The following is a 27,749-nucleotide window of genomic DNA, read 5'->3' as shown; positions in this document are numbered from 1 at the left end:
CAAATGTATTAGAACTGTATGTTATTTGTATATTAAACTGCTGGTACAGAAGTGTGTTGAACAGAGTTTGTACAGTGCTGAGCCTGGATGTGTGACCACAGTGTGCCCTGCTGGATTAGAGCAGAAATGTATATAAACTGTTGTACCTGTGTAAATGTATATGTTTTAACAGTGGGGACTAGAACATAGAGGGTTAACTTGCAAAACTTTGAGAAAATAGTTGAAATTAAATTGTTTTATGATTGTGCTATAAAAGCTAGTTTCAATGCAGTAAGGAGACTGGATGGCTAGAACTAGGGTGCCTTCTGCATTGTTCTGTAAGGGCTCTATTGTTTTATGTCTTCCAGCAGTTGCAAAGATCTGCGAGAGATGCATTTTTCATGGGGAGATGCTAAAATGTTGGTAGTTTCTGACAGTGGGTGGTGGTGGCTTGGAAACTAAAGTCAGGTGACAAAAAGTGATGTCATCCAATCTAACCAAGCAGTAATATTTGATATTAATTTAAGAACTCTCTGAGCGGAGAGGGGCATTTTGTATTTTGTCTTTGACCTAGAAACATCCACTCACCACTTCTGCCTGCTTGTTGTTCTGTAAGTAGGTTTTTAGGGCATAGTAACTCTTTTAGATCCAGATATGACTGTAGTAAAGTATAGCTTAGATGTTTTCTTTATTTATTTGATACTATCCTGCAGAGTTGTTTTAAATATTTCCTGTGGTTTTGAACTCTGATGTAACTGACTACTTACTGAGTATTGCCTTGTTCTTTTATTATTTATTTATTATTAAATATATGTAAACCTTTCAATTGTAGCTGGTCTGTTTAGAGATATTTAACCTCTTAGGGTACTTGCATGTCTATTTGATGACACTGTACAGGCCACTCCTAATAGCCTGGTGCTTGGTCAAACTACCATTTGGATTAATAGTAACATTACACAGTAGGATTGGACAACCTTTGTTAAGCGCCTTAAAGTAGCTGATAAAGAGTGTCTGGTGGCAGTCGGAACTACCTTATACTCTGGGCAGAAGGAGGCATAGCTAGTAAACCTGCACCAGCCTTTCCCAGGTGTGTGTGTGTGTGTGTCTGTGTTTGTGTAAATCAAATCTCAAAGTGTGTGTGTGTGTCAGCTACTTGGGCAGGGACACAAAGCACTAGCTGGACAGAAAGGGAGCTAGAGGTCTTGGTCTGGCCACTCAGCTGAGATCTCAGCCCTATAGATGGGCCACTGGGGAGTCTTATTGGGGGTCTGGAGAAATAGGGAGAAACCAGCCCCAGACTGACTATGGTCTCTGTGTGCTCTTAAAGGAAATTGCACTTTACTGTGTGTGTACTTGTTATTCTCCAAGTGTGTACCTCCCCCACAGTAGCCAGTGGTGAGGATTGAGGCTTCTTGATTACTGGGCCAGTATTGGGTTGTCACAGTCATATACGCATGTGCAGTACTGACTACCCACCATTCAGTAGCAACCTGCTAGCTAGGCAAAGGTCCTCATTCTTGACCATTTCCTCAGCAGTGTTACACTCACTGTCTGCCATTCACTACAGATGTCTGCAATATATTCAGTCATATTTTATCTGCCTTTCTCTGTATCCTCTAAACTTAATTATGGGCACATCTGGTGTAAGAACAACCAAGCAAACATTTGTTAACTTTGACAAAATGTAAACAGCATCACTAAGATGAGAAACTGCATGCATTTTCTTACCCATGAGCAAAAGAGTTAAAAATATCACCCAGTGCCCTTGGTCAACTTGTTGCTGAATACATACCCCTCAAAGGTCTTTATAAAGCTATCCAAATGATCCTCCTCTTTGTATTGAGATTAAACCATTCACTTAACAGATTAGCCATGGTTACAATTTGGCTCCCAGAAAACAATGTTATTTAAAGTCTTCTTGTTTGTCTTTCGGCTTTTCCCGGTTAGGGTTCGCCACAGCGGAACTCCGGTCCGCTAATGATTGGCAGTAGATTTTCACGAACGCTGAGGTGCCAGCTCGACGTCCAACCTTCAACAAAGGCACGCCCATTTACGCATGTCTTTCCAATGCCACCCAACCACGGGGAGGACATGCAGACTCCACACAGAAGGCACTCCCCACACTCCAGCCGAGGATCGAATGGGAGAACCTCTTGCTGTGAGGCAACAATGCTACTGCTGTATCACCGCAGTATTACTGTTCTACTTTTTGTAAATGACTTAAAACTGTATAGTTTGTCAGATGAAGAGTTAAAAGCACAACTGCAAGTGGTTAAACTTTCTCAGATTATATAAGAATGTTAGTTGGTCATTGTAAATGTACAAAAGCAATGCATAAAATAGGAAAGATGAAGCACCAAGAAATTACCGATCTAGAACATGATGTGATATAAAGGAACCTGAGCAGGAGGGAGTGTATAAATATTTGGGCAATGATGAAGGATCGACAATAAAACATGAACAAATGTGAATAAAACTCAGTAAGAAATATATCAGAAGACTAAAACTAATACTGAATACTGCCTTGTCATCTAGGAATAAGTTCAAGCTATAAACCAATTTGCTTTTCTCTTTCTAAGTCACAAATTTGATGTGCCTAACTGTCCCCAAAAGGTATTGGATCAGTTGGACAGGAAAACAAGAAAAAAATGCTTTATGCTTGTCAATTGATATATAAAAATTAGATGATATATTCTTTGTTCGAAGGACATATCAACCTCTGCAAAACTGATTACATGTATAGATCTGCAGTTCTGAGACTGCATGCATATCTGCTGACCCCCACCAGATCCAAACAGTGGAAATTTTAAAACACAAGGAGAAAAAGTCAAAAATGTCTTTGCTGCTCAGTTTAGCAGAAGCATATCAGTGTCGAGTGGAAATGGAAATTAAACCAGAATTAGACAAAAATTAGGCATCGATTGAATGTGCCAATAAACAAAAGATCGAATATAAAGAGAAGAATCAGATGTGAAGGAAAGAAATGTGGAAAAGGCATAAACATTGCAGTAAGTATAGAGATCTCCTGGAGCAACTTCATGTCAGTCAGGGTTTGAGACGAATGCTTAAGGAAATTGAAACCAAAAGATGAAAGGCTAATTAAGGTGGTCCAGGATAGTGGACTATGTACACATTGGTTTACAAAATACAATGAACATGTGGGAGAAGCAGACAGTTGCAGGTTCCATAAAAAAAAAAAAACTGGAAACAGTCGCTTATCTTGTCGCTAGGTGTGATCCACTCATGGCAGAGGGCATGTCTGCTGAAAAGGTACAATGATGTGGCAAGTCTGTTGCATTGGGGATTGTGCAAACACTGCAATGTAGAAGTAGCTAAGAAGCATTGGAAACATGAACCATAAAGCATTATAGAAAATGATGAAGTGTATATTTCCATGGGATCACCCATTATCAACACTTCAAAAAATAGATGTGAAAAAAAACAGATATAGTAGTCCAGGGAAAAAGTCAAAAGTAACACAGATTATTGAAATTGCTACATCCAGTGATCTTATGTAGAGACAAGAGAGAGTCTTAAAATAATCAGGATTTTCAGGCAGACATTAGAGCAATGTGGAAGAAAGATACCCAGTCAGTTCCAATTGTAGGCTAAACAGTTCTAATTAAAAAAAATAAAAAAAGAATTTACAGTCGTATTTAGATATGCTGTAGGCCGCGGTGGTGCAGCAGTTAGCATTGTCGCCTCACAGCAAGAGGGTCTCTGGTTTGATTCTCAGTTGGAGCACCTTCTGTGTGGAGTCTGCATGTCTTCCCTGCAGTCGAGTGACATTTAAAGACGTGTGCCTTCTTTGAAGGTTGGGCATTGGGCTGGCACCTCGGCACCATAAAAATCCACTGCCAATCATTAGTGGACCGAAGTTCCACTGTGGCGACCCCTAACTGGGAAAAGCCAAAAGACATTAGTTTTTATTTAGATATGCTACTAGTACATGTAACTCTTTATGAATTGCAGAAGGAGTCATTTCTGTGCACATTGCGGGTGCTGCGAAGAGCACTTCTGACTAACATCAAAGAGTGAAACAATACAATTTCATGAACTTTAGTCATACCCTGACTTCAGAATGAGGTCCATTCCCATCATGGTATTAGAAACTCAAAAGACTTGGATAAATTAAGCTGAGGAAAATGTTTTGAGTTGACCTGGGCTTCTTGGGTGTGATTTTCTCCCTCTCCAATAACTTGTGTGTCTTTGACATAGGAAGATCATCTCATTTTGATGCTGGTACTGTCAGTTTTAGTCTCAAACAAACTCTGTCTGGTAAATGTTCATACATTTGAAAACTTCACACAGTTGAAGACACATACAGTCTTTCTTTATAATCAGATGTAGGACGGGAGTTGGCATAGTGGTTAAGGTATTTACCTCCCTGACAAGAAGTGCAGGGTTTAATTCTCACTGAGAGAAATTGGCTGGGCTTAAAATAGTCCACAAGGGCAACTAGCTTAGTACTTACCTATGAATGCCCAATTACTTACCAAAGAGCTGATTTACATTAATATACCAAGGTTCCATGCTGGGCACACTCCTGTTGGCATCTACTTCTCAGACATCATAGCTAATGTTCAAGTCCTACCTCACTAAGTTCACAGATGACTGTAAATTGGGAGGTATTATAGATTCTCCCCAAGACACCAACATCCTACAAGAACGTTTAACACAGACAAATGACTGGTCCCAAATTATGTGGACATCCTACAGAAGGGCCTCGCTGAGACAGATGCCTGGTGTCAGAGCCACAGCCTCAAGCTCAATGCCAAAAAGTGCAGTGGCATCCCCTTTGGTAAAAACTCTGTACGCATGAACTACCACATAGGCAGCAATCTACTTAACACCGAATGTGTGATAAGCGACCTGGGGACCCAGGTGGACAGTAGTCTCTCCTTTGATAGTCACATCTCCACAGTAGTCAGGAAGTCCTTCTATGTGGCACACTTCATCATAAAAGGGTTCTCATCCGGGAAAAAAGAGGTCATTGTTCCCCTCTACTCGACACTTATTAGACCCATTATAGAGTAGAATGCCTCTTTTTGAATGTACCTCACAAGATATCTGCAGCAGCTAGAAAGGCAACAGAAGTACCTCACAAAGAGGATTACTGGCCTCAAACAAATGTCCTACACTGACTGTCTCAAAAAACTCCAGCTTTACTCCGTAGTATATCGCCTACTCCGAGGTGATCTCTGACTAACATATAAAGCTATGAAAAACCCAGAGCTGTTGGACATGCTACACCTAAAGAAATCCTAATCCCTCCAAGCTACATGCTCTAGGGACCTAAACCTTGTCACCACACTCAACAGGACATGCTGGAGGGATAGATTCCTGTCCCAGAGACTTCCCATACTCTGGAACAGGCTACCCATCTATATCAAGCAAAGTTCTTCATTAGCACTCTTTAAGAAAAATCTTGATGAGTGGATGGGAAATAGGAAATACACCCCGGGGATTACTTCTGTGTCTCTGCTCAACAGTGGCTCAGGAAAATAACTTTCTTGGGTGGCGTAAGTCAGAGAATCTTGTTGGCTAGGCTTACATAGAACCTTGGGCCGCTAGCCTAGTACTTACCTATGAACCTATAAAGCTCAATGCCAAAAAATGCATTATAATGTCTTTTGGAAAATTGTCAACCCAAGTTAATTACTTCATTGATAAAACACCCCTAAGAGTAAGTAATAATTGATTTGGGAACATATGTAGACAGCAATTCGGCTTTTGAACAACATGTAGCTAAGACAGAAAGAAAATCATTCTATGCCACCCAACTTATAGGTTAGTGTATGGCATCCATGTCCAAGGAAGTTATAGTACCACTCTACTGAGCCCTCATCAGACCTATTTATGAAAACAATGCACCTTTTGCAACAGTTGGAATACCCACAAAGGTTTCTCACCAGGAGAATTCAGGGCATGAATATCCTGTACTACACTGATCACCTAAAGGCTTTGTCTCTGTATTCAGTCTCTTTCAGGATGCTGAGAGGGTATCTTTGCCTGGCTTGCAGGGTTTCCTCAGACCCAGCCCTGATGGATCTATTGCACATGCACAAAACAAACAACACCAGAAACACTAGATCCAGGGATCTGAACTTCGTTTGTGACATAAACAATATGTATTGGAGAGACAGATGTGTCCCAAATGATCCCCTCACTATGGAACAGGTTCCCCACGCATGTAAAAGACAGTTCATCCATAACCCTATTCAAACAAAACCTTGATGATTGGATGGGAAATCATAAATTGACCCCCAGTCTTGTCCCCCCTGTGTCCCTTATAGAAAGAGTATTATGTTAACAACCCCCATACAAATCCTTAGTTATCTCCCTACTAACATGCCCCCCATAGATGCCCATGAGACTCAAGACCCAAATGGTTTGAGGCACATGGCCAGGCTTGTAAGACCCTACTGGTGGTTACCCTTGTAACAACCTGTGAACCAATTCCCTTTACAGTAGGTTCTGAAAAAGTATCTAGCTGAAATAAATACCACTTGAGTCCTCACAAGGCAGAACTAGACATCAGAAAGTGTCCCTCGCAGGCTTTTAAGGATATCGGCTGCTTTCCCTCACAGCAGCACCACACAGATTGCTTTCTTTCTTTCTAGTAGGTGTCAACTCATTCAAGAGTGCAGAAGCCTAGCTGTGTAGTAGTATCAGGAACCTAATTCTAACCAGCAGACAGATTTTCAGAGCAGATAAAACTAGATAAAAGCTGAAAAATAACTTGCAACCTTTCTTCGCCCAAATCTACGACAATCAGATTTGGGGGGAAAAATCTCAAAACCACCTAAAATTAAATAAAATGCAAATTATTGCAAGCATACTATTCCAAATGTTGCAATTGAGTTGTAGGGTTACGCCCTTCCCTCTTTGTCAGGGACAGTTCCTCTTTGGGCAGTTGTGTACTGTGGAAAAAAAAAAACCCTAAAAAAAATGGCAAATGCCCTGAGATTTTAGGAAAAAATACATCTCATAAGTTCTGTTTAATAGTTGTATAAAACAGTTATTTTATATCTGAAACACATAAATGTCATACAAAATAGCATAAACGCATAAGCAGCTCAAATGCTACAAGAATAAGCTTTTATTTTGGCAAAAAATTAACTTTTTGCACTGGTTGTGAGTATGTTTTGTCCTGCAAAATCTCTCATGTCTTCAAAAAATGTCCGATTTTATGCATTTGAAAAGGTGGCAACTCAAATGAGTTGTGGGGGAGACTGCCACCTCCAATGCATTACAAACCTTTTCAAGAGCCAACAAATGAGTGCAGTACATAACACCAGGCATTTGAGAGAACTATTAGCCAAATGTCTCTGTGAAAGCCCCAGGCTGCATTGTTTCAATGTTTCAACTGTCTTACCTCTTGAGTGGACGGTTATATTTGTGATTTGCGATTTCCTCGTCCCATGTAAGAGACTGAAGACCACCGACTACGGTGATGAGTAGTCGCCCTCTGGTGGGCACTATATGCTTCTGCAGCATGTTCAACATAAGGTAAAATAAAATAAGGTTATCATAAACCTTTTCAGAGGTGTGGCTAGAAATTCATATTTTGTACTCAGAACTCATGTTTCTGTCCCCACCACTCACTTATCATTTCAAAACTGTACTGAAACCTCAAAATGTTCCCCCTGTACTCTTCATAAGGGAACATATCGTTTTCAACTGTTGCCACTTGTAACCATAAAAAGGTACATTCCTAATATATAAGCATGCTTTATATAGTGCTATATAGTATACACTATTTTTGACAGTTCTAAAAAAATCTGTTCTCTTTGAGTCATAAAATTTAAGAGAGATGCTTAGAAAAAAGTATTAAATTCAGTACACTAATTATGCATAGCTACACCTTTGAACCCTTTTATGAAAAATAAATGATTCTTTTAAATAATTGTCCTTTCTAAATATGAAATATATACGAAAGTATTTCAAGTTTGTGCATAAAATCCAGATCTTATTTTAAATGTAGAATGTAAGTGTCAGTACATTTAGAATTTCATTAGTTGCGATCTCTTCGACCATTTCCTGCGTATTTTAAAGAGAGGGACATCTCTTACTTCCAGAATCAGGGCTAAATCCAGAACTAATCAGGGTTACTTTTTAAAATATTAGCATAGCTCTCGACCTCTTAGCACAAAAAAAATCTGCACAAACCACAAAGCCAAAAATAATGAGGGGACAAAGTCCCCAAAATAGGGATAAATTGTAAATATTACTCCTATAAACTTAGACATTTGTTAGAATGAAATGTTTTGTGTTACCGTGCATTTTCTGAAGGAAGTGAAGCGTGAAACTAAAATGCCTGTCGGTATTTAGTGAATTCAATGCTCACTGATTTGCCACAAAAATCCAGTAAAATCACAAATGTCATAAGGAACAGACCAGAAATATGAGGCAAAAAAATCTGGACATTGTGCGAAAATCTAGACAGTTGAGAGGTATTGTACTAGTAACTTAAAAAGCTGACAGAATTAGAGAATGTGAGTTCAAAACACTTTTTTCTGGCATAAAATAATTATATAACTATAGTTGCTGTCAGTGTTGCTTAAAACACTTTTTTTCTGGCATAAAAGAAGTATATAACTATAGTTGCTGTCAGTATTGCTTAAGTGTAATCCACCGCCCTTTCTACCCAAATTGTCAGATTTAGAAGGACAAAGCTTTGAGCGGAATGGCTTGCCTATGAGCAGACATTCTCTGCGTGACAACGTGTCACCAAGTTGGTCACCTCTGCGCACAGCTCCTGGGTGACGAAAGCTTAGCAGGAACGCATACTACTATGGTATGCAGACTGCGCCCTCGAGCTCAGCCTGCCCTTTAGTGCTGGAGCCTGACGGGCCGGTTATTTGATCTCCGGCCCCGCCCCTCACTGTGGCTTTCTGCCTTTGGGAAGATAAGCTCCTCTCGTTCCCACGCTCTCGGACATATTTTAATGAATTAACTTCAAACCCCGCCCAACTATTGCCGAGCCCACGTTAGGAGGGCTGGGAACGGCGAGGGGATAGGCTGGGCTGTGAGCCCGCCCCTTTCATTTGTTCCTAGTGTTCTGTAAGGTCCTGAAGAGGGTTTCTGAAAAGTACAGTAGTTGTTGCACAGCTGCTTGCTTTATCGTCCTTAAAAAAGTATCACTACGTTCTGCTGAACTTAGTTACGTTTTTTTTATTTAAGATTAATTATTATTTTGTATTTACCAGGAAAAGTATTGCATTTTCTAGTGTTCTCATCTCTACAGGAATGCTACGATATTTTATGTTGTGCTAAGGAAATAAGGGGAAATGTAGCTTCTGGAGAAAAAAAATGCTTAGGAAATGTGAGATCAAATTAAATTACACAAAGACTGAGATTTACAGACATCATTGGTAGGAGCTTGTAAGGTGTTGAATAACTAAAGCTATTTGTATTTTTAGAGTGCGTGTGTGTGTGAAACACAGTATGCACACGCGTTCCTAATTTAACAACGTATAAATCAATCGGTTCATAGGTAAGTACTAGCTAGCCACCTTTTCTGGCCATTTAAGGCTAATCAGTTTCCCTTTTGGTGCTTGAAATAACCTATCCTATTTGGTTATAGACTACCCTTACCCATCCCACGGTCGATAATTATATATTACCCGAATGAGAATAACTGTGATCATAGCATAGATAATCTGAGGGGACCCATGCATGGGATAAAGCATTGAGGAGCTGCTTCTGCTCACTGGTTGTACAAGGAGCAGCCCTGCAGTATTCTAATAGCTTCTTTGTTTTCATTTATAACTAAAATAAAGCGAGGAAGATGAACGTTAGGACAGTCAAAATTCATCTACAGGCATTAAGATACAAACTGTGAGTAACGATAAAAGCTACAGTGTGAACAAGTTGACTTTTTTTCTTATTGTGAAATTATAACAGTGTGCTTTAATATATGGATGTATAGCCATGTTTATACGTGCCTAAGAATGAGAAAAAAAGAATATGTAAGTTGCAAAGATGCTGTTTATAATGCACTAAGTAGAAGCCTGTCGATACCCTTCTGTGGTCCAGTTAACCCATATCCTTTGTTAGTGAACTGAACCCCTACCACCAAAGCCTTATATATTTTACTGGAATAGGCCACCAGGGGGGTATTCTGGTTGTATTGGTATTCACAGCCAAGCTTAGATATTCAGATCGAGTACGCGTGTGTGAGCTGCAAAATGATCCCATTTTGCGCCAGATTCCATTTAGTCTTCTGACAGCATTCAGTACCTTTCCTGTTCTCCCTGCGGCTATGTTAAGTTTTCTCAGGGTACTCCGATTTTCTGTCCAAATAGGTTTATTAACTGGCTGCACTAAACTGCCTGTCTCTCTCTCTATGTACACTACACAGACACAAACACACACATATCTAGATCTGTCTGTCAATCTATACACACACACGTGTGTGTGTTTTGCAGTTACTCCTAACATTTATGGTCCAGCTCTATTACTTAGTTAACAAATAAAAGGATAAAGGCTCTGAACTGTTAACAAGCTGTTTCCTCGAGTCCAGAGTTTGATTCCGTTCACCTACTATGTGACTCAACAAGTCACTTAACTGGACAGTGCTCCTGCGCTGTGCTTGAAAAGGGTTCATGTGGATCAGTGAATTAGCCCAGTTAACAAATACAAAATAAATACATACATACGTTTGTAAGACTAGTTAATTTGCTTGGATGATTATACACCCCTCTACTCTCTTGTTTATCCGTGACTATGGAAAATAAGCTAAAATCATAAATCAGCACATTTATTTTAGTAGCAGTGGTCTAAGCAACAAATAATGCTCATGCGCACACACACACATCATGTCAAATCTGCTTACAAACGTCATTCAAGTGTGAACCATTTCTTCACACTTACAGACTGGGAACCCAAGTAATGAATGCAACAGAACCATATGTCACACACCTGAATTTAATCTCCACAAACTCTGTTTCCATATTTATGGTTCAGTACATCACTTGATAATCCGTATTGAAGGGTTAGAAATGAAAATGAACCCGTGGGGTCATGTCTGATTATAAAATACCAGTAAATTAATACAACATTTTTCCTGTCCGTCTCCGAGTTTGTTCTGGTTCATGACAATTGTCAGAATACAGAGTGTGCCATTTTAGTGATGAAATTGGACTTTGCCATTATCTATGCTTAGTAACTGCAGATATTTCTGTACCTAATTTGTAATTTCGTTTTGTGTAAGAAATGTAAAATATTGAATATAAATGTAAAATCATACTTTATTACATGAACCATTATACAGTTACAAGAATAAATGTATCTAACTATTGCAGTAGTATTTTCTTCACAGAGACCATTAGTAACACGGTAGATAAAGGAACTAAAGATCTGAGATTAGCCAAATATGTGCATTCCATGGGCTGCTTCAGTACAACAGAGTATGACAGCTGCTTACCTCTGAATTACTCCACACGTTTACACCATAGCATTCATTTTATAACCCCATTGCACATCACCAGTGTGTTCATAGCTGAGAGTTAACAGCTGTTCCAGTAAACAAGACACCTACTGTATTTTGACTCTGTAAAGTTTTTGACATTCGCTGAACATTTTAATGTGCTGCTTTTCCATCCATCGCTTCTTAATGCATAGTGCAGTCTCATCACAATACACATGTATACCTTTTTTCATTCATTTTTTTCCCTAATTACCTAGTTAATTCATGTCGGGGCCGTAGAGAAGCAGACGCCTATACCGGGTGCAAGGCAGAGGTGATTGGAAAAGATATATCTACTGATGCCAACCAATGATGCACTCTTAACAGTCCTTTTTTGCATCACCCCTAGATTACCCTGTCCTCTGGTTTCCATTTGTCCTAAACTTCTGTCACTGGTCTCCTCTTCATTAGTGTCACCCCTCCCTGACATTTGCGCTCCATTCCTACCTACTTTCCTGAACTGAATGAAGACTAATGCTTTGTTGTAGCAGAGGCTAGTGATGGTGCTTTTGGTAGGTTGTGACACGGCTCTCGGGTGAGTGCCATTAATGCAAAAATGTTGATCACGTGGAGACCACACTGATTACACACAAAGGATCGTATACCTTTCGAGCTTCTGCAGAACAGGCTACAGACTAAGAAGGGATCATTAGAGAGGAGCCATGGACTGGCCACTATATTTTGGCACACAGTACAGTAGCAGTTAACAGACACTGCAGAATCAGCTGATTACTATAGATCATATTGGGGTATACAAGAAAATACATAACATCAGTGATGGGGAATAAGTTGGTTTTTACTATGTTAAATGTACGGCAGTCTAATAATCTATTTGGACACTAAGAATTAAACTTTTACCTTCCTGCTAGCACGGGTAGTGAATCAAGTTCTGTATGTGTGTGTGTCGGAGCTCTCAAACTTCCACCTCTTACATATGATACATAACTTCTCATAATGTGGAAAATGAGCAAAATGTGGAACACTTAGTAGCGAATTCAACTATGGAGCTCACGGCATGGTTAAATATGTTACTTTATAGTTATAGAAAGTTCTGATAGAATGGTGTTTAATACAATTTAACATGGATATAAGATAAAAAAGAAAAAAATAAATAACATTGCAACACTGACACATCCTTTGAATGTTGAGCAGCAGGGAACATTAAATTTATAAGAATCAAAATCATGAGCCTTCCTTGCGATGGTGTATACTTGAGAGGTTATGTGTGTGCTTTCTGGATGGAATGAGGGAAACTATACTTAATGTGGATCACAATCAACTGGGGTAGTCTATGCACTTCCTTGGCCAAATGTTGGCTTGCTGAATGCACTATTGTCTTTTTACAGTATTTGTAACTGGACAGAGTTTGAGGTTCACATATTACATGCTGCTGCTAGGGATCAACATCCCTTTAATACTGAATTGTGTGGTTTAGGTGGCAATATCATAGCAGTATTTAAAGAGTTCGTTATTCTTCCAAACGAGACTCTTCAGCATTCTTGCCTGACATTGGTATATTTTATCTTTTGCAAAATTTACATTCAGTGTAACACTGAATACATGTGGGCTACTTCTATTTGTGTAATATTTCAAATATCTATGTTACTTTTTACCGGTTTGATACTGTTATGCATATATTTTACGATGTTGGTTACTGCTATGCTGTGGACTTATTTTCTGATATTATGCAATTAAACAAATATAGAGGTTAATATACTCCCAGGTTGACTTTTTAAAAGGGTCAAACAGGGTGAGTGTTCTACCTTGGTTAATAATAATTAATAAAAAAAAACAGTTTCTAGCGGACTGTACTTTTGCAGAAGGGCTACACGTATTGCCCACTCTGTGGGCACAATCCCCAATCTGTACAGATGTCCCACCCCCGCGGCTCGTGCGAGAAATAAAAAACGCGGCAAGGCAAGGGACATCGGTGCAAAATGATAGAAGTGGTAATACTGCCCGCGTTATCTAAGTCCTTTATGACAGCAGTACAAGCAGCCGGACCATATGTAACATACTTGTCTGTTAGCTTCTCAGCGGTTACTGAAACGTAACGTAAAGACTCTACTGTCCATTGCAAGTTTGAATATCTTTCACACCATACCTCTGCGTTCACTGGCATACGCTATCCACTTTAGCTCCAAATCCTCTGCGCTGCAGAAAGAAAGTGATTTCACACAGTGACCAACATTTCAAAGTGCAGATCCACAATGCTTTGTATGTTCACTGACACTATAACATGCAGTGTTTAATAATATTGTTCATTAAGTTTCCCTTCTTAAATCCTGCACTGCAGCACATGCGCAGCCCTTTGCCACTCATCTTTGCGCATAGTTCGGTGAAGTTTTGTGGAGGGGTATATCTCGTGTGATAATAAGAAACGGCGTCTAAATCATAGCAAGGGCAAGTGAATGGGGCACCCTCTTATTGCAAAACGACTACGGATGTGGATCATCTATAGTTTAGCTATCTTCACGCAGTCATTCCTTAGACTTACAGGTTTGCTACAAATACATTAAGCATTTAGGAGTGTTATGATGTGCAGTACTAACACCTGTGTGCGCACACACACTTCTTCAGTGTCGTTGATTTTGCAGATTCCGATTTGCACTCATAAGATAGCGCTGTCTCTCGCACACATTTTATTTCCTGGTAAACGATTGAGGAATCGGATTACAGTCAATCAACAGTGCCAGTCATTTGAGTTTCCTCCTACTTATTTGGAAAATGCATTTTCGTGCAAAATCATGCATTTCTTTCAACTTCTTAAGCGAATTATTATACTATTTAACCAATCTGTCCCTGATCTTGGTCTTTGGTCCCCCAATTATTTTTGTTGGCTTTGTGCCGAATTCTTGTGCACACAGAAAATGCACCCCAACGTACAATGTATGCCTTAATGCCTGCTCTAAACCTTTCGCCATGGTCCTTGCCTGCCTCTTTTGGCGAATTCTCTCCCAAGGGCTTTCACCAGACCTCGCGGCAAAGCCCGTCGTTTCCCCCCGCCCCACCTCGGCTACTGTCCAATCAACAATCTCCTGAATAGCCCTCCCCTTTTCCTGTCAGAGGACATGGACGGTTCATTGTTATGCAAATAAAGGCTGTGTAAATAGGGACCTCTCTGAGCAGATTAAGCAGCAGAGTACGGGAGGGTCTCAGTCGGGTTTATTTTTTTTCCTGAGGCGATTTTCATAGCTTGAAAATTGGAACCCAGAAAAAGTAGCCCTTGCAAAACACACCGGATAAAACATAACTGGCTACACGACAAGAGGAGGACCCGCTTCACTGTTCCATTATTTGTGAACAGTGACAAATGTAAACTGAATAGCCCCGGCACCTGAACCAGCTTGCAAGGACGATTTGGCAAACCCTGTGAAGATCAGGGTTGTCATTTCTCACCAGCTGCCTTTGTAGCCGCCAGTTCCTTCGTAAGTTGGGGATCTGAGCACAGATGCGGCTTGTGAGTGCAGAACTCGGCACGCAGGAGGCTCGCTCGCCCTGAGTCAACATTCTACACACGGATTAAAGTTTATGTACTCGAGAGCCGAACGCGCACAGAGTTCCAGGCTCGTGGACTGAGTTTTTGCAAACGTGCTGCACGCAGAAGTGCGAGCGGGAGCTTTGCTGCAGCAAGTGACTTTCAGATATACATAAAGTTTGAGCAATCGTTTCCTTGGGAGCTTTCAAGTGTTTGGGCTCGGGAAAACTGCATTAACACCCAGGACGGTGCTAAAAGTGCGGGCGCGAAGAATTATTAATCGAGCAGAAACTCTGCAGTTGTTTTCTATAGGCGCATCGCAAGGAGTGGAAGGAGGCTTTGGTTTGCATGGACAACTTTTGTGTCATATTTCTGATCTATAAAAATACGCAGCCCAGTCCCGATGATGAGCCAGGCAAATACATACTCGATCCCGCAACGTACTTTCCAGGAAGCAGTAAAGAAGGGCAACACAAAGGAACTGCATTCTTTGCTTCAAAATATGACGAGCAGTGAGTTCAACGTCAACTCTTTTTTCCCCGAAGAGGGTCACACGGCTCTGCACCAGTCAGTAAGAGATGGCAACTTAGAACTCGTTAAGCTGCTAGTCAAATTCGGTGCCGACATTCGGCTTGCCAACCGGGACGGCTGGAGCGCCCTGCACATTGCGGCCTTCGGTGGCCACCAGGACATTGTTTTGTACCTCATCACCAAGGCCAAGTACTCTGCGAGCAGCCGGTGAGACTCTCACCGTGAGAGACACTTTGGGCACATCCCACCCACCGTGGACGCTGCTTAACTTATGGGACATGCATTTTCTGGGGATGGGGAGGGCACATCACTGGCCATGCAGGCAAGAATTGCACCGATGCTTCCCTTAGCAGGTCCTCTGCACCGTACTGATCCCCGGAAGCTGCTAAAGGAAACGGGGTGCAGCTTAGAGCGGCTTGTAGTGAGATTTTCCAGCACTGTAAGGAGGGTGGGATTTTATTTCCGTTTCGTTGGGGTGAAATGGTGCATTCTGAGAGAACCTCTGTGCCGCAGCTGAGGGGATTGCTTTTTTGTTTTGCAGTCCAGTTTGCAACTTTTTTTTAAAGGGGCGTTGTGGTCGAAATCTGGAGGACCCAAAAATGCCACTCTGAAGCGTGGATGGATGGGGGCAACATTTTCTTGATGCTTTCCAGAATTGCGAAAGGTGCTTCATTAGCAATATTTTCGTCTTTTTGACCCCCTTTGGAAAGCAAAACTGTAACCACAGATTTTTATAGGTAGAATATTGTGAATTTGGGGGGTGGGAAGATGGGGGATTTTCCTCCTTATTTTGTAACGCATTTATATTCTGTTAGTGATTACATGTATTGTAATATATTATTAATAATACAGGGTTTCTTATGAAGGTACACTGAGATTCTTCATGTGACTCAGATGAAGAATGGAACTCTTATGTATTTTAAGTTTTTCTTTTTTTAAATTAATATGACAAAGCTGCTTGGGACTCAGTTATTTTTTGCAGTGAAATCTGGGGACCCACAAAACACTTCATGCATTTACTGCTTTTTATTGGCTCCATTTTTTGTGGAATTCTCCATTTCTACTGTATTTTACTCTTGTTTTGTCATCTACCTCGGCAACACAGTATTTACAGATGTACAGGTTGGGTAAGGCATTTCCAAGCACCGCTTTAAACACTCTTACGACTGAAATGTACCCAGGTTTTATGCAGTAGAACTTGAAGTGATAATTCCATGTTGTTAAATAATACGCTATTTTAAAAGTGCTCAGATATATTTTCCCAATTCCCTGTACAGATAAGTCCCCTCCCCAACTAAAGAAAACATGTCTACAAATTATAATGCCCCGTTTTTCATAGTTGTGCTTGCAGCTGGATTTTTTTTGTGGGAGAGTTTTATAGATGTTGTGTAGTGTGGGGTATGATTGAACACGCATTTAACTAGTCTTTCTGTTTCCCTCCCCCCCTCCGTATACGTTGTTGTGACCTTAGAAATAACGCGAAGTGTAAAAAATCTTCCACTTGCCAATTCCTGCTGGAAATGTTTGAATCGTTTATTTTTTTTTTTTTGCCTGCTCGTATTTAGTTAACTTGCCTTTTGTCCATTTTCAAAATGGATAACGTTCTCAAAATATGTTTGTTGTGTTATTTTCCATCAGTCAGCAAAGTTGTTGGAAACTGCAAATTCTAAACTTGTTAGTTAATTGAGTTGGCAATGTCGAGCCTGGGAGTTGCATTTGCACAAAAATAGAGCTTGCGCTCCCCCTGTTGTTAAGCAGAGGAATTGACTGAGGTGACTTGACATCCCCTCAATGGAAAAAAAAGATAGTGGACGCACCGTTGGAAAACATATGGAAATCCATCAAATCTTTCTGGATGCTGGATTGCACCATCAGAAATGTAAGACTGCAGTGAATGCATTTTGAAGTGACTGCACCTGCAATTTCGATGCTGCTGTTTTTTTCCTTTATACCACAAGGACACTAGAGTATCAACACAAGTTCAAGATGTTGAAAATCTTCCTCCTTTCGTCCATTTTTATGTATCGCCTGCACTATAGTTCTTTGTCACTACCATTTTTTTGTTTTGCTGCATATTAAGTTTTCCTTTTCATTTTATTCAGTGATCTTTTTGTTGCATTTACAACATTTCTTTTTTTTTTTTCATTTATAGCAATGCATACCATCACCTACTGTTTAAAATATTTCTGTGTATGTGCCTGTGTAATATGTGCAGCAACATACATAGTATGTTTGTATTTTTATGATCATGGTCATTGTGGTTTGGGAAGAAATATGCATTGTTGGTCTTAAAATGTAAAACTTGAGGCTACCATGTTAATCATTGCACTGAATATATATATGTATAGAAAGAGAGATATATAAAATATACTGCCTTTGTCTGCAATGGTTCCATTCATAGTATCCTTAAAATGTTTTGTATGAAATGTACTTTAGTTAAAAAAGAACCTTAAACGTGTGCTGATGGCTGAGTTTAACTGTTTGGGATGTGAGATTGTTGAAGAACCTAATGATTTTTTTGTCTTGCCTTGATGACTTGTGAGGTTGACAATATTTTTCCAAGTAGTTGCACATTTTTGTGTGTTTGCGGAATGTCATAACATTTATGACATTAAATAGTTTTTAAATGAAATTTTAATGACAAAGTTTTAGAAGATGAGTTGTCAGGAACATTATTTAAAAAATGAGTTGTTGTCTTAATATTCCCTAAGCAGTGCCCATGTGTACTTTTATGCCCTTTTCCATAATGGGAATTTATGATCTAAGTCCATGCTTTTTTCAGAATATAAAATATTGTTCTCTTAATGTCTTCTGGAAAATTTTATTAAAATGTTTCCCGGTATATATGAAACATAACAGTGTTGTCCCTTGTCCCAACCAGACACTATGATTTCAAGTTTATTTTTACGACATTTTGTTTAATTGAAAAACTGTCTTCTTTCAATTCTCCATGTCCCTGTGGTTTTAAATTTTCTATGCAACCCCACCCTCTTATTTTTGTTTCCTTTTTTATTATGCCAGAAAGTTAAAGGGAGGCTTAACTATTCAAATAAGCAAATTTGGTGCTGTTTGCTGCACCAAAATGGGTTTGGGGTGACTGTGAAAAGGGGTGGGGGCCTCCCTTTAAATGCAGTCACCCCGGTAATACTTTTGTATTTGAAAAACTATATTAATAAATGTCAGTGATTTAAGCAGACATTGAAAGCAAATGCAAAGAGTACTCCCATGATGGAGTTTTTCTGTAGGATTTTCTCTAGGGTGATACTTTTTTAATTATGTTAATTAATGTTAAAATATGTGTTAGGCTTATATTGAAGCTGTATATGGGTCACTATATGATCTCTATCTAACTGGATGAAGTCTGTACAGTACAGCATATTCCTGATGTATTATACCTATTGTAGCACCAGAGTGAAAAATTTATGAATAAATTTTTCATTGATCTTTTTATAAACATGCGTGCACTGTGATTATTTTTTGGTTGTGAAGTTATTTGCTTCAGAATCCTGTATGCATTTTTGTATTGAGTGTAACCATTTTTAATTAATTTATTTTTAAACTAACCTTTGAATCAGATGATTTTGGACTAGTTCCTGTTGGTTTTGATGTGTTCTAACATACTGTAAATATATTTTGGAAGATGCATTGAAAGGTAGTGGTACAAACATGAAAGTCGTTGTGTTGTATTTTTGTCTTTCCTCTATTTAAATTCTTTGTGCCTTTTTGATGTAAAGTTGCACATTATTATTTTTGTAAGATAGTTTTAAATTTAACACACAGACACATGGTTGCCAATTAAGTGACATTAGAGCAGATACTATACAAAGTAATGGGCAGTGGTTATGAGCACATTTACAAACAGAATGCTGAATTATAGCCTACAACACAAACTCTTTTCCTAGTACAGAATAAGAAACTATGCGATCCGCTTCTTTAGATCCGCTATGTAAACAGTGTATATCCAGTATAGTGAGCAGAAAATATAAGCAGATGTTAACTGCATGTCAGGAACAGACAGAGGAATAGTGTTTACAAGAACCTGAAAGTAAAAGCTGCGCAGAATGCATCTGAGTACTTACTTGTAGTGCATATGGCTGCAGTGGTAGTATTGCTGGCCAAACTTGGGAAGAAAATTTCCATAAAGCGTTTTATAGCCGTTAATTTAAACTACAGTAACTGGCTTCCTTTCTTATTGTTTTGCATAGTTTGAGGTTGCTGATTGGTAGACCCATTCAGAATGTTGCCTCAGATGGCAATGTTACACTCTGATACTTTAGACACATTTGTAGACAGCACAGCCTAGCAGAGTAGTTTTCCTTTTGAACAGAATCTTCTGACATTTAACAATTCTGCACAAAAAATATCACCAGGTTTGTGTAGTACTCGATAAAGGTGTATTTTCTAAATGCTCTCTGAAAGAGTCACAATGTATGCCCCAACAGTAACAGAAGCTGCATTGTGCAAGTGGAAAGAAGCTTGCTTCCATAAGGCGTTAATAGAGTGCATTTTGGTCTAAGCTGAGCATAAAAGAAGGTAAAACACGTAGTATTTTTAAGATGGTCTACCTTGATAAATTAAGATGGTTGGCCACAAATAGCTCTGGAACATTGCAGCTGTTTTCAGAACATCCTGTTTGCATATATTGCAAGTGTCAGTTACTTAACAAGGTCATTGTCCAAAAACCTAGTTGTGTATTCTGAGTCTCACCCGGTTAACAGAAGAGAACATACAAAACAAGATGCTCTGCTACAGTTATATCTAATGATACTGCAATTGTGTTATTTAATGTTTTTGTTGTAATGCTCGGGATGTCCTACATGCATGTACTTCAGTAGGCTAGTCAATTTTTTTCTTTTGTTGTAGTTTAATAAAAAGTACAAGTATTTCTCAGCATATGAGGGTTTTCAGAGTTATTAAAATAGTAGAAGTTGAAGCATGCCATCATCCTGGCATTCTTTATGTTGGGACGATAGTACAAATGCAGTTACTGGTAACTGGATGCATTTTTTTCCATTTTCAGCAGGATTGTTTTCATTTTTTTTCATAAAAAGCTATGTTGCTTTGATACACATATATAGTCACAGTGACATGAATTAATTGTTGTGCTGTTAAGAATTTAAATGTAGGTTATTGAACAAGTCACATTATATGGTCTATATAAGCGATGGTGCTTGCGTCATCTGATACTGATGTAACCCCTTCATATGTTACCATATAGCCTTAAATGACCATCACACGGAGTACCAAGTGCCACTTAAAGTTATCCTCCTACATCGCCGTGGATTCATTTTGGTATTTGTCCTTTGTTGTTCAAATATTGGTCTTTATAGGATGTGACATAAGGGAAAAGTGCTTTCTGTGATGCCATTTTAGATGTATTGTAGTTGCAGCGTGCCACTGCTTTTGTCTTTATTTCAGTTTTAGTATGTTGTTGGGTGCGTTGTACCACATGCTGGGTGTGCATCTTAATTCAGAATGATTGTATTTCCTCATCTACATAGTAATGAGTAAGTTAAATGTACTGGTGATGTAGGCAAGCCAGTATGGTCATGATTTGGCAGCAGCGACATGCACATCTCACTTTTTTTTTTTTTTTTTTTCATTTTGTAAACTGCAAACCTAAGTTATGCAGTTCTGTGTTATGCGCCTCTCTGTCACTGTCTTTGCAATGTGACCTTTAAGTAGCATGTTTTCCTGATAAGAGTTGTGTGACTAGTTACTTGAATTGAGGCGTTCATTTGTTCGGTGTTTTGTCGTGTGTCAGTTTCATGCCTTTCCTGCTCTAGTACTATCACCCACACGGGCAATGCAAATGAAAGTTTGTGCATGCTAAGAAATGCTACAGTGATTTAGAGTGCAATCATGCATTATCATTAAAAACAACATATGTAAGTTGGCAGTTTTTAAGTAGATGTATAAGAAAAAAGGAGTTTACTCTGCCTCCAAAAATGATGTCACTTTAACCTTTAGCCTTGATATTAATAACAGTTTCTTTGTAGAGAAATGCATTTCTTCTTCTATTTACAGACACTTCTTTTCCAGATCACTGTTGCAGTTCGTGTAAAGTTCTGTCTTAGTTTTCCCAGTGGTGATGAAAAAGTAAGCAATTCCTAATCAAACATTTTCTGTATGGATTCTTTGTGTAATTTTCCTTCTGGGGGAAGGAAAAGTCGCCTGAAAAAGAAACCTCTGCGCTACCATTAGAAGTGCCTTTCACATTCTGCTTCCTTTGAAAGCCATAGAAGCTTCTTCCAGAAAAAGTATATAGTGTCACTGTCATTTTTAGCACAAACATGTCAAGCAGAGCACCTCATTGGCCCTCTTCAAAAGGAACCTTGATTGGATGGGAGATAGGAAATTCACCCCGGGGATCATGTCAGTCACCCTGCTAGACAGGGGCCCAGAGAAGTAAATATTGTAGGAAAAATTCCAGGGAATTGTTATGGCTAGGCTTGCATAGGCCATAGCCTAGTACCAACCTATGAACCTATACTACGTATATATTTTTTATCAATTGTAGGCCAAACATTCTGTCAGTATACTATTGTCGCCTTCACATAGAATATGGGGACGAGGGGGCTAGTCTGTAAGCCTAAAACAGTACAGTTTGGGGTCCGCAAACAAAATTGCTTTACTTGTCTTAAGAACACATGTTGTAGATAAACTACAAAGAGAAATTAAGTGAGTTGAGCAAGGTTACCCATTTTTTTCTGGTTACCATTTCATGGCACTTTTATTTAATTCCACTTGATTCTGAGACCTGTAAATCCTAACTATATGATGTGATGAGGAGAGGAGACACAATTTTTTTATTAAATTAGTAGAATGCAAAATGATTTAGGAATCCTTTTCCATCATAACACATGCCAAAACTGTATGGAGGAATGTATTGTACTTTTGTTGGGTCTATATTAAAACCATGAAAGCTGAAATCCATGAATGCAATTACATCGACACACAAATGTCAATCTACTAAACAGCGAACTACGGAAAAAGTCAGAACGCTGAACGAATTTCTTTGGCCAGCAGGGTAATCATGGGGATGAATAAATATATCCTTTCCCCCACTGTAGTGTGGTCTCAGAGTTGGCATATTTAAGTAGGGGGGGTGTGGGGGGGGTACAGGGGGGCTTGCCCCTGCAAAAGCATTTGGAAAAGTGTGTTCCATCAGGTTTGTTTAGTTAGGTTTAACTTGCCTGTATGGAGCTGTTGCTTCCGGAAGTATGTTCGACGTTCTGATTTTTGACATTTCCGTAGTTCGCTGTTTTAGTAGATCAACGTTTATGTGTCGATGCATTTGCAGATTTCAGCTTTCGTGGTTTTAATATAGCCCTCTTTTGTTTGTGTGTGTGTGTGTATGTATGTGAGCTATATATATCTCATATATACACACAGAGACCCTTTACAGTAGTCAGTTAATTGTCATATTTTTAAAAAGGTCAGAGAAAATTGCAGTATTTACAGCAAGACCATACAAACACACAGTGTCCATTTGGACTTCATACAATCAGTGATCAGATGTCAGGTATCGTAGCTTGGGAGCTGTGAAAGAACAACCAAAACTAAAGCTCCACACTGTCATCTAGCTTAATTTTAAAATGTATTTGCAACCAGATAGGTAAACTGGACCTATTTCTCTGGTCTTGTTTCAGCCATGATCCCATAGACAGAATGTGTTTAGTCAGTTGAGACGCTTGCTTTTCTGAGGTAGAATGAATGTAGAGAAGTTGGAGAAAATCAGGATCAAACCCTGGAGTTGAGGCAAATGCCTAGACCTTTGCAGCCTAATTATACTATTGCTTTAATTTCATATGATATAGTGATATTTGCCAGGAAACTGTGATAAACTCTTTCTACGTAACTTATTCTCCTGTTTTAAATGTTTTAAAGCATAATAGTATAATAGCTACATGATCAGATGTGGGTCTTGTATTTAAAAAAAAAATCAATCTCCATCTCCAAAATGTTGAATGTATTACACCGTGGTGCTATTGCTAGGTGGGTTCAAGTTCCGAGTGTGGTTTAGAAACCTAAATTTTCCAATTTCCTGTTGCTCTGGTATCAAAAGGGGAAACATAATGGATAGGCTTGACTGTGTTGGCATCTTTTAATTAATACAAAGTGGTACCTTAAATGGGGTACTTTATAATGTATGAGGCTATGACTGTTCTCATAATCCAGACATGACAATTTTAAGGCAACTAGTTGGTTTGGCATCTCCCATCCTCTGCAAAACTTGCATGGAAGACTCCATCCTGGGGTAGTTCAAAGCCAAAAATAAAAAAAAAAATGATGCTATGTGGCAGGGTTTTATGGGTTTATATTAGATAATCGAACATTCAAAAGTTCGAGTGTCATATTGTCGACACCATATGATCGAATTTTTAAAAGTTAGAAAATCTAATAAAAAAATAAACTACACAAATAACCTACCTGAACGTTTTAAGCAGGGGGGCAAGCCCCCCATGCACCCCTACATCCACTGCTCTTTAAATACACCAACTCCAGGATCACACTATGGTGCAGAAAAGGGAAATCTTCCCATTCCGCGCCATACGGAGATCTCTGTTAAAACGTTTGAACTTTCAAAGATTCGATCATATGGTGTTGACCATATGACAGTCAAATGTTTGATAGTTCGATCATCCAGTATAGACCTGTGTTTCATGGCAGGATGATATATTATATACATTATTAAAAATCCACAGCTAAAGCAAGAATTTTATTCTTTGTTGTCTTTTTCTATGAGTAGTAAACATTAATCAGTATTTGGCATGAGAAGGTCATGACCACAATGGGTTCTTGCGTTCTAGTTAGTGTCAGTATTTTATTGGTAAGGTGGCATAGAAGGAAATTCTTTAAGGGAAGACTTAAAAAATACGTGAATGCATGCATGTTCATGCAAGAGCCCTAGCATACCTTCAGGTAAACTCTCGTAATGGAATGTTTTAAATTGCTTTAAAAAAACATATGTACATCCAAAGTTCTAACATTCTTGTCTTGTTATCACTTTACAGACGTTTTTAAGGCTTAAACAGCTTAGCTCATCATGGTTTTAAGAACAGGTTCTTTCTCAGACTTTAGGTAACATTGATGCATCTGTTTTCAACTGACTTGGCAGTTCCTTCTTGTATAATATGTGTCTTAACTTTGATAGTGAAGCTGTGTTGACTCAGCTGCGTTGCACCTTAAAACATTTTGCATCAGTGTGCCACTTTTATGTTGTAATATATGTCAAGGGTACATCAGCTTTTATAACTATATTATCGATTACCTGCCACAGGGGGCTATTTGCTATATTGGCTGTTAAACTACAGTTGTTTTTAAGTACCTAATAAGTGCCATACTGCAGTTTTACCCTTTGGGAATAGCTTAACCTTGTAGTATTGGTAGGCCTAGGTTTTGTGTAATTTACTTGTAACCATGTTTCGGTTCCGTTCTTTACATTACTGAAGCGATCCACTTAAAAAGTGTTTCCTTTCCCAGGTTACTTCTGCATAATATTCATTTCTTTCCATTTGTTGTTTGCCTTTCATCATGGTTGTACTTGCTAGGGTAGAACATCTTTGGGAAGCTGAAACAGCTTTAAAAGGTGTAATACACTTTGCATTGCCACTCTCTCTGTGTTTTGCAGTGCAAAGTGTACATTGGAGCAGCTACAGCTCCTTGTACAGCTAACCCCATGTGCTACAGAGAGCTTTTTAAAAGTAAAGTGCTAAGTGCATTGCAGCTTTCACACTTAGCAGTCCTACATTTTTTCTATGTCAGTATATCTGTAAAGCTAAAACATGTACTACAAACAATTTTGTTGTGCTCTGGAGATTTGGCATCTGTTTCTGGAACATGCAACAACCTAGTTTTGACTAGAGACTCGTCATACTCCTCTGTGAGGCGCATTTCTTTGCAGTCGAAATATAACTGCCATTACTCTGCTGATGAAAATCATTATGTATATTTTTCTCTAAGCTATGCAGATGAGAAGTCCCCCTCACCCTTTATTTATGTCTTTCTGGGTCTCCAAGGTTGGAGCCACACTTAGCGAGCCTGTTATCTGTTTCTCATGAGCTGACCTATATCGTCCCATGCTTTTCTTGCAGCTAACTTCACATGGGGTCAGATATTGCATATATCATATATTTCTAGTGTCCGAATTGCTGCATTATTTCCATAGTACTATTATCTTCAGCTAATCTTGGTTCACTGTTTCATAGTCTTGCATTCTTGAAGTTTTCAGTGTTGTAAAAATATGACAGGGCACTCGGGCCCATTTTCAGCAGAGGCCTATGGAGAAAGCTCCATTAAAGTTACAAAAATTACAGCGAAGAAAGAATTTCAGTTTATTAACAGAACAAATGGAGTTTTCAAATCATACAGTGGGCAATTCAATAATGACAGATGTTAATACAATTTGATTTCTGTAAGAGCATTGTACAGTACTAAACCTCATTTTTTGCATAATGCCGCAAGCATAGTACAGTTATCAGAGCTCATACTGTTCAATGCTAGAAGTCTTAACTTGAAACTCCCACCTACAAACTTCCTTGACCTTATGCTCACAAACATGGGGGGGGGTGGCAATGTGACTCGCTCACGAACATGGGAGGGGCAATGTCACTCACCCAAGGTAATGTCTTTGCTTGTCATATCTGACCATAAGGTAGTAGGTTGGCATGATGGTTAAGGTATTTACCTTGCAGACACAAGGTGCAGGGTTTGATTCTCATATGGGATAATTAGCTAGGCTCAAAATGGCCCACAAGGGCAGTTAGCTTAGTACTAATCTATGAACCAGTATTGCTTGAAATAAAAATTAAATCCATGGATCCAGAGAAACCAAAAACCTTTTGGAACTATTCCACGGCTAACCCCCTCTGTATACTGAGCAACACCTTAGCTGAATTCCAAGAGCCTCAAACCCAGTAAACACCATAGCATATATTGGGCTATTTACAAAATCTATGTACAGCCCTATTGATAGCTGCATAGAGCAAGCTGTGGCCACTTGTATTAAAAATAAAACATGCAAAAGACAAGCCACCCTGGTGGATACTGGTACAATAATACTGATTAATATATCTCTATTTGAATTCTGCTTTAAGGTATATTTTCTGTATATATTACTGTAATCAAACAAACTAGAGTCCTGCTTTCATGTATATATTCTGTATATGTTACTATATTTACTATCTGTAACACTGTTTCTACTTCTGTACTAATTAATGTTTATATTTTTTTCTGTATCTCGTTGGTACTTTTCTCCCCGATCCTCCACTGAAAATGGACTTTTTTTAGGCCCAGTGGACTTTCCTGGTAAACAAATGAAATAAAATAAATAAAAATAAATATCAATTGGTTAAACAGTAAAAAAAAAAAACAGTATTTTTTGGGAAAACTTGGCTAGTCTTTGAAAGGACCCCAGGTCATTAGTAACAAATCTATGAAAAAAAAAACTTTTTTCTTCCAGAGTGCCTAGTCAAGCCAAAAGAGTTGGAGGGCCTGGTGGTAGGAAAAACTAAGGCTAGTGGGTTGGGCTCTTTTTTTTGTGCTTTATATGTTTGCTCATGCATGACTAGGTAAGGAAAAAGACAATTTGGAAAATGAGATTATGCACGTGGGTGGTAATTCACTTGACACAGCCTATGTAAATAACATAGTGCACTACTTCCAGGTTTGCATCACAGGTGATCTGTCCTGTGCGCTGCTATGCAGCCTTTATTTTCCAGACAGGAGGTACAGTCAGCTAGAAAAACAGGATTGTTACTGCGACTGCAATACATAGTAAATGGCATACATTGCTGTCTGCTTAGTGGTTTGTAACAACTGGCATGTACACTGAATTAAGGCAGGGAATTTAAGGAATCTCTTACAGAGTATGTACAAACTTATTTACGTTTCATCCAGTGTAATTATAACTGGTCTTCTGTTTTCTAACTTACTAAATAATACATTTTAAGTCTTGCAAACTGACTGTAATGCACATTAAAGTAACAACTAGATAGATGCACAAAGGAGACATTACTTTTTTAATGGTACATTAATTAAAATAGAATGATGTAACTATTCTTGAGACAAGACTACAAATATGAGTTGGGAGTTCTTGGCAAGATGCAAAGGAACAGCTGTATTAAAGTAATTATGGCATAGGTACCAGGCAAACCTAGCAGGAAGAAACTCTTTGCACAATGCATCAGTAACATTTAGAAACGTCTTACAATGCAGTGCATTGTGACTTGAAGGCAAATTTCCCCACACTGGTGATAGTTTCATTTCATAGGTAAATAGGAGAAT

At 38.9% G+C, this 27,749-nt stretch overlaps 1 protein-coding gene across 1 annotated transcript; it reads left to right on the top strand.

Moving 5' to 3' along the window:
• Nucleotides 1-14,551: 14,551 nt before the first annotated feature.
• LOC122790814 (NOTCH regulated ankyrin repeat protein) lies at nucleotides 14,552-18,915 on the top strand. Its single transcript, XM_044058438.1, has one exon. It carries the CDS (start codon nucleotides 15,334-15,336, stop codon nucleotides 15,670-15,672), a length of 339 nt encoding a protein of 112 aa, XP_043914373.1. The 5' UTR covers nucleotides 14,552-15,333; the 3' UTR covers nucleotides 15,673-18,915.
• The last annotated feature ends 8,834 nt before the right edge of the window (nucleotides 18,916-27,749 follow it).

The sequence above is a fragment of the Protopterus annectens genome, chromosome 16.part0, assembly GCF_019279795.1.
Source record: "Protopterus annectens isolate FY-2018-M chromosome 16.part0, PAN1.0, whole genome shotgun sequence".
NCBI classification, from domain to species: domain Eukaryota; kingdom Metazoa; phylum Chordata; order Ceratodontiformes; family Protopteridae; genus Protopterus; species Protopterus annectens.
Note: the sequence above shows the minus strand (reverse complement) of the source record. Positions and strands in the feature narration are given on the sequence as shown.

Coding starts and splice junctions, on each gene's coding strand:
- LOC122790814 (XM_044058438.1), top strand. CDS start 15,334: ATGATGAGCCAGGCAAATACATACTCGATCCCGCAACGTACTTTCCAG.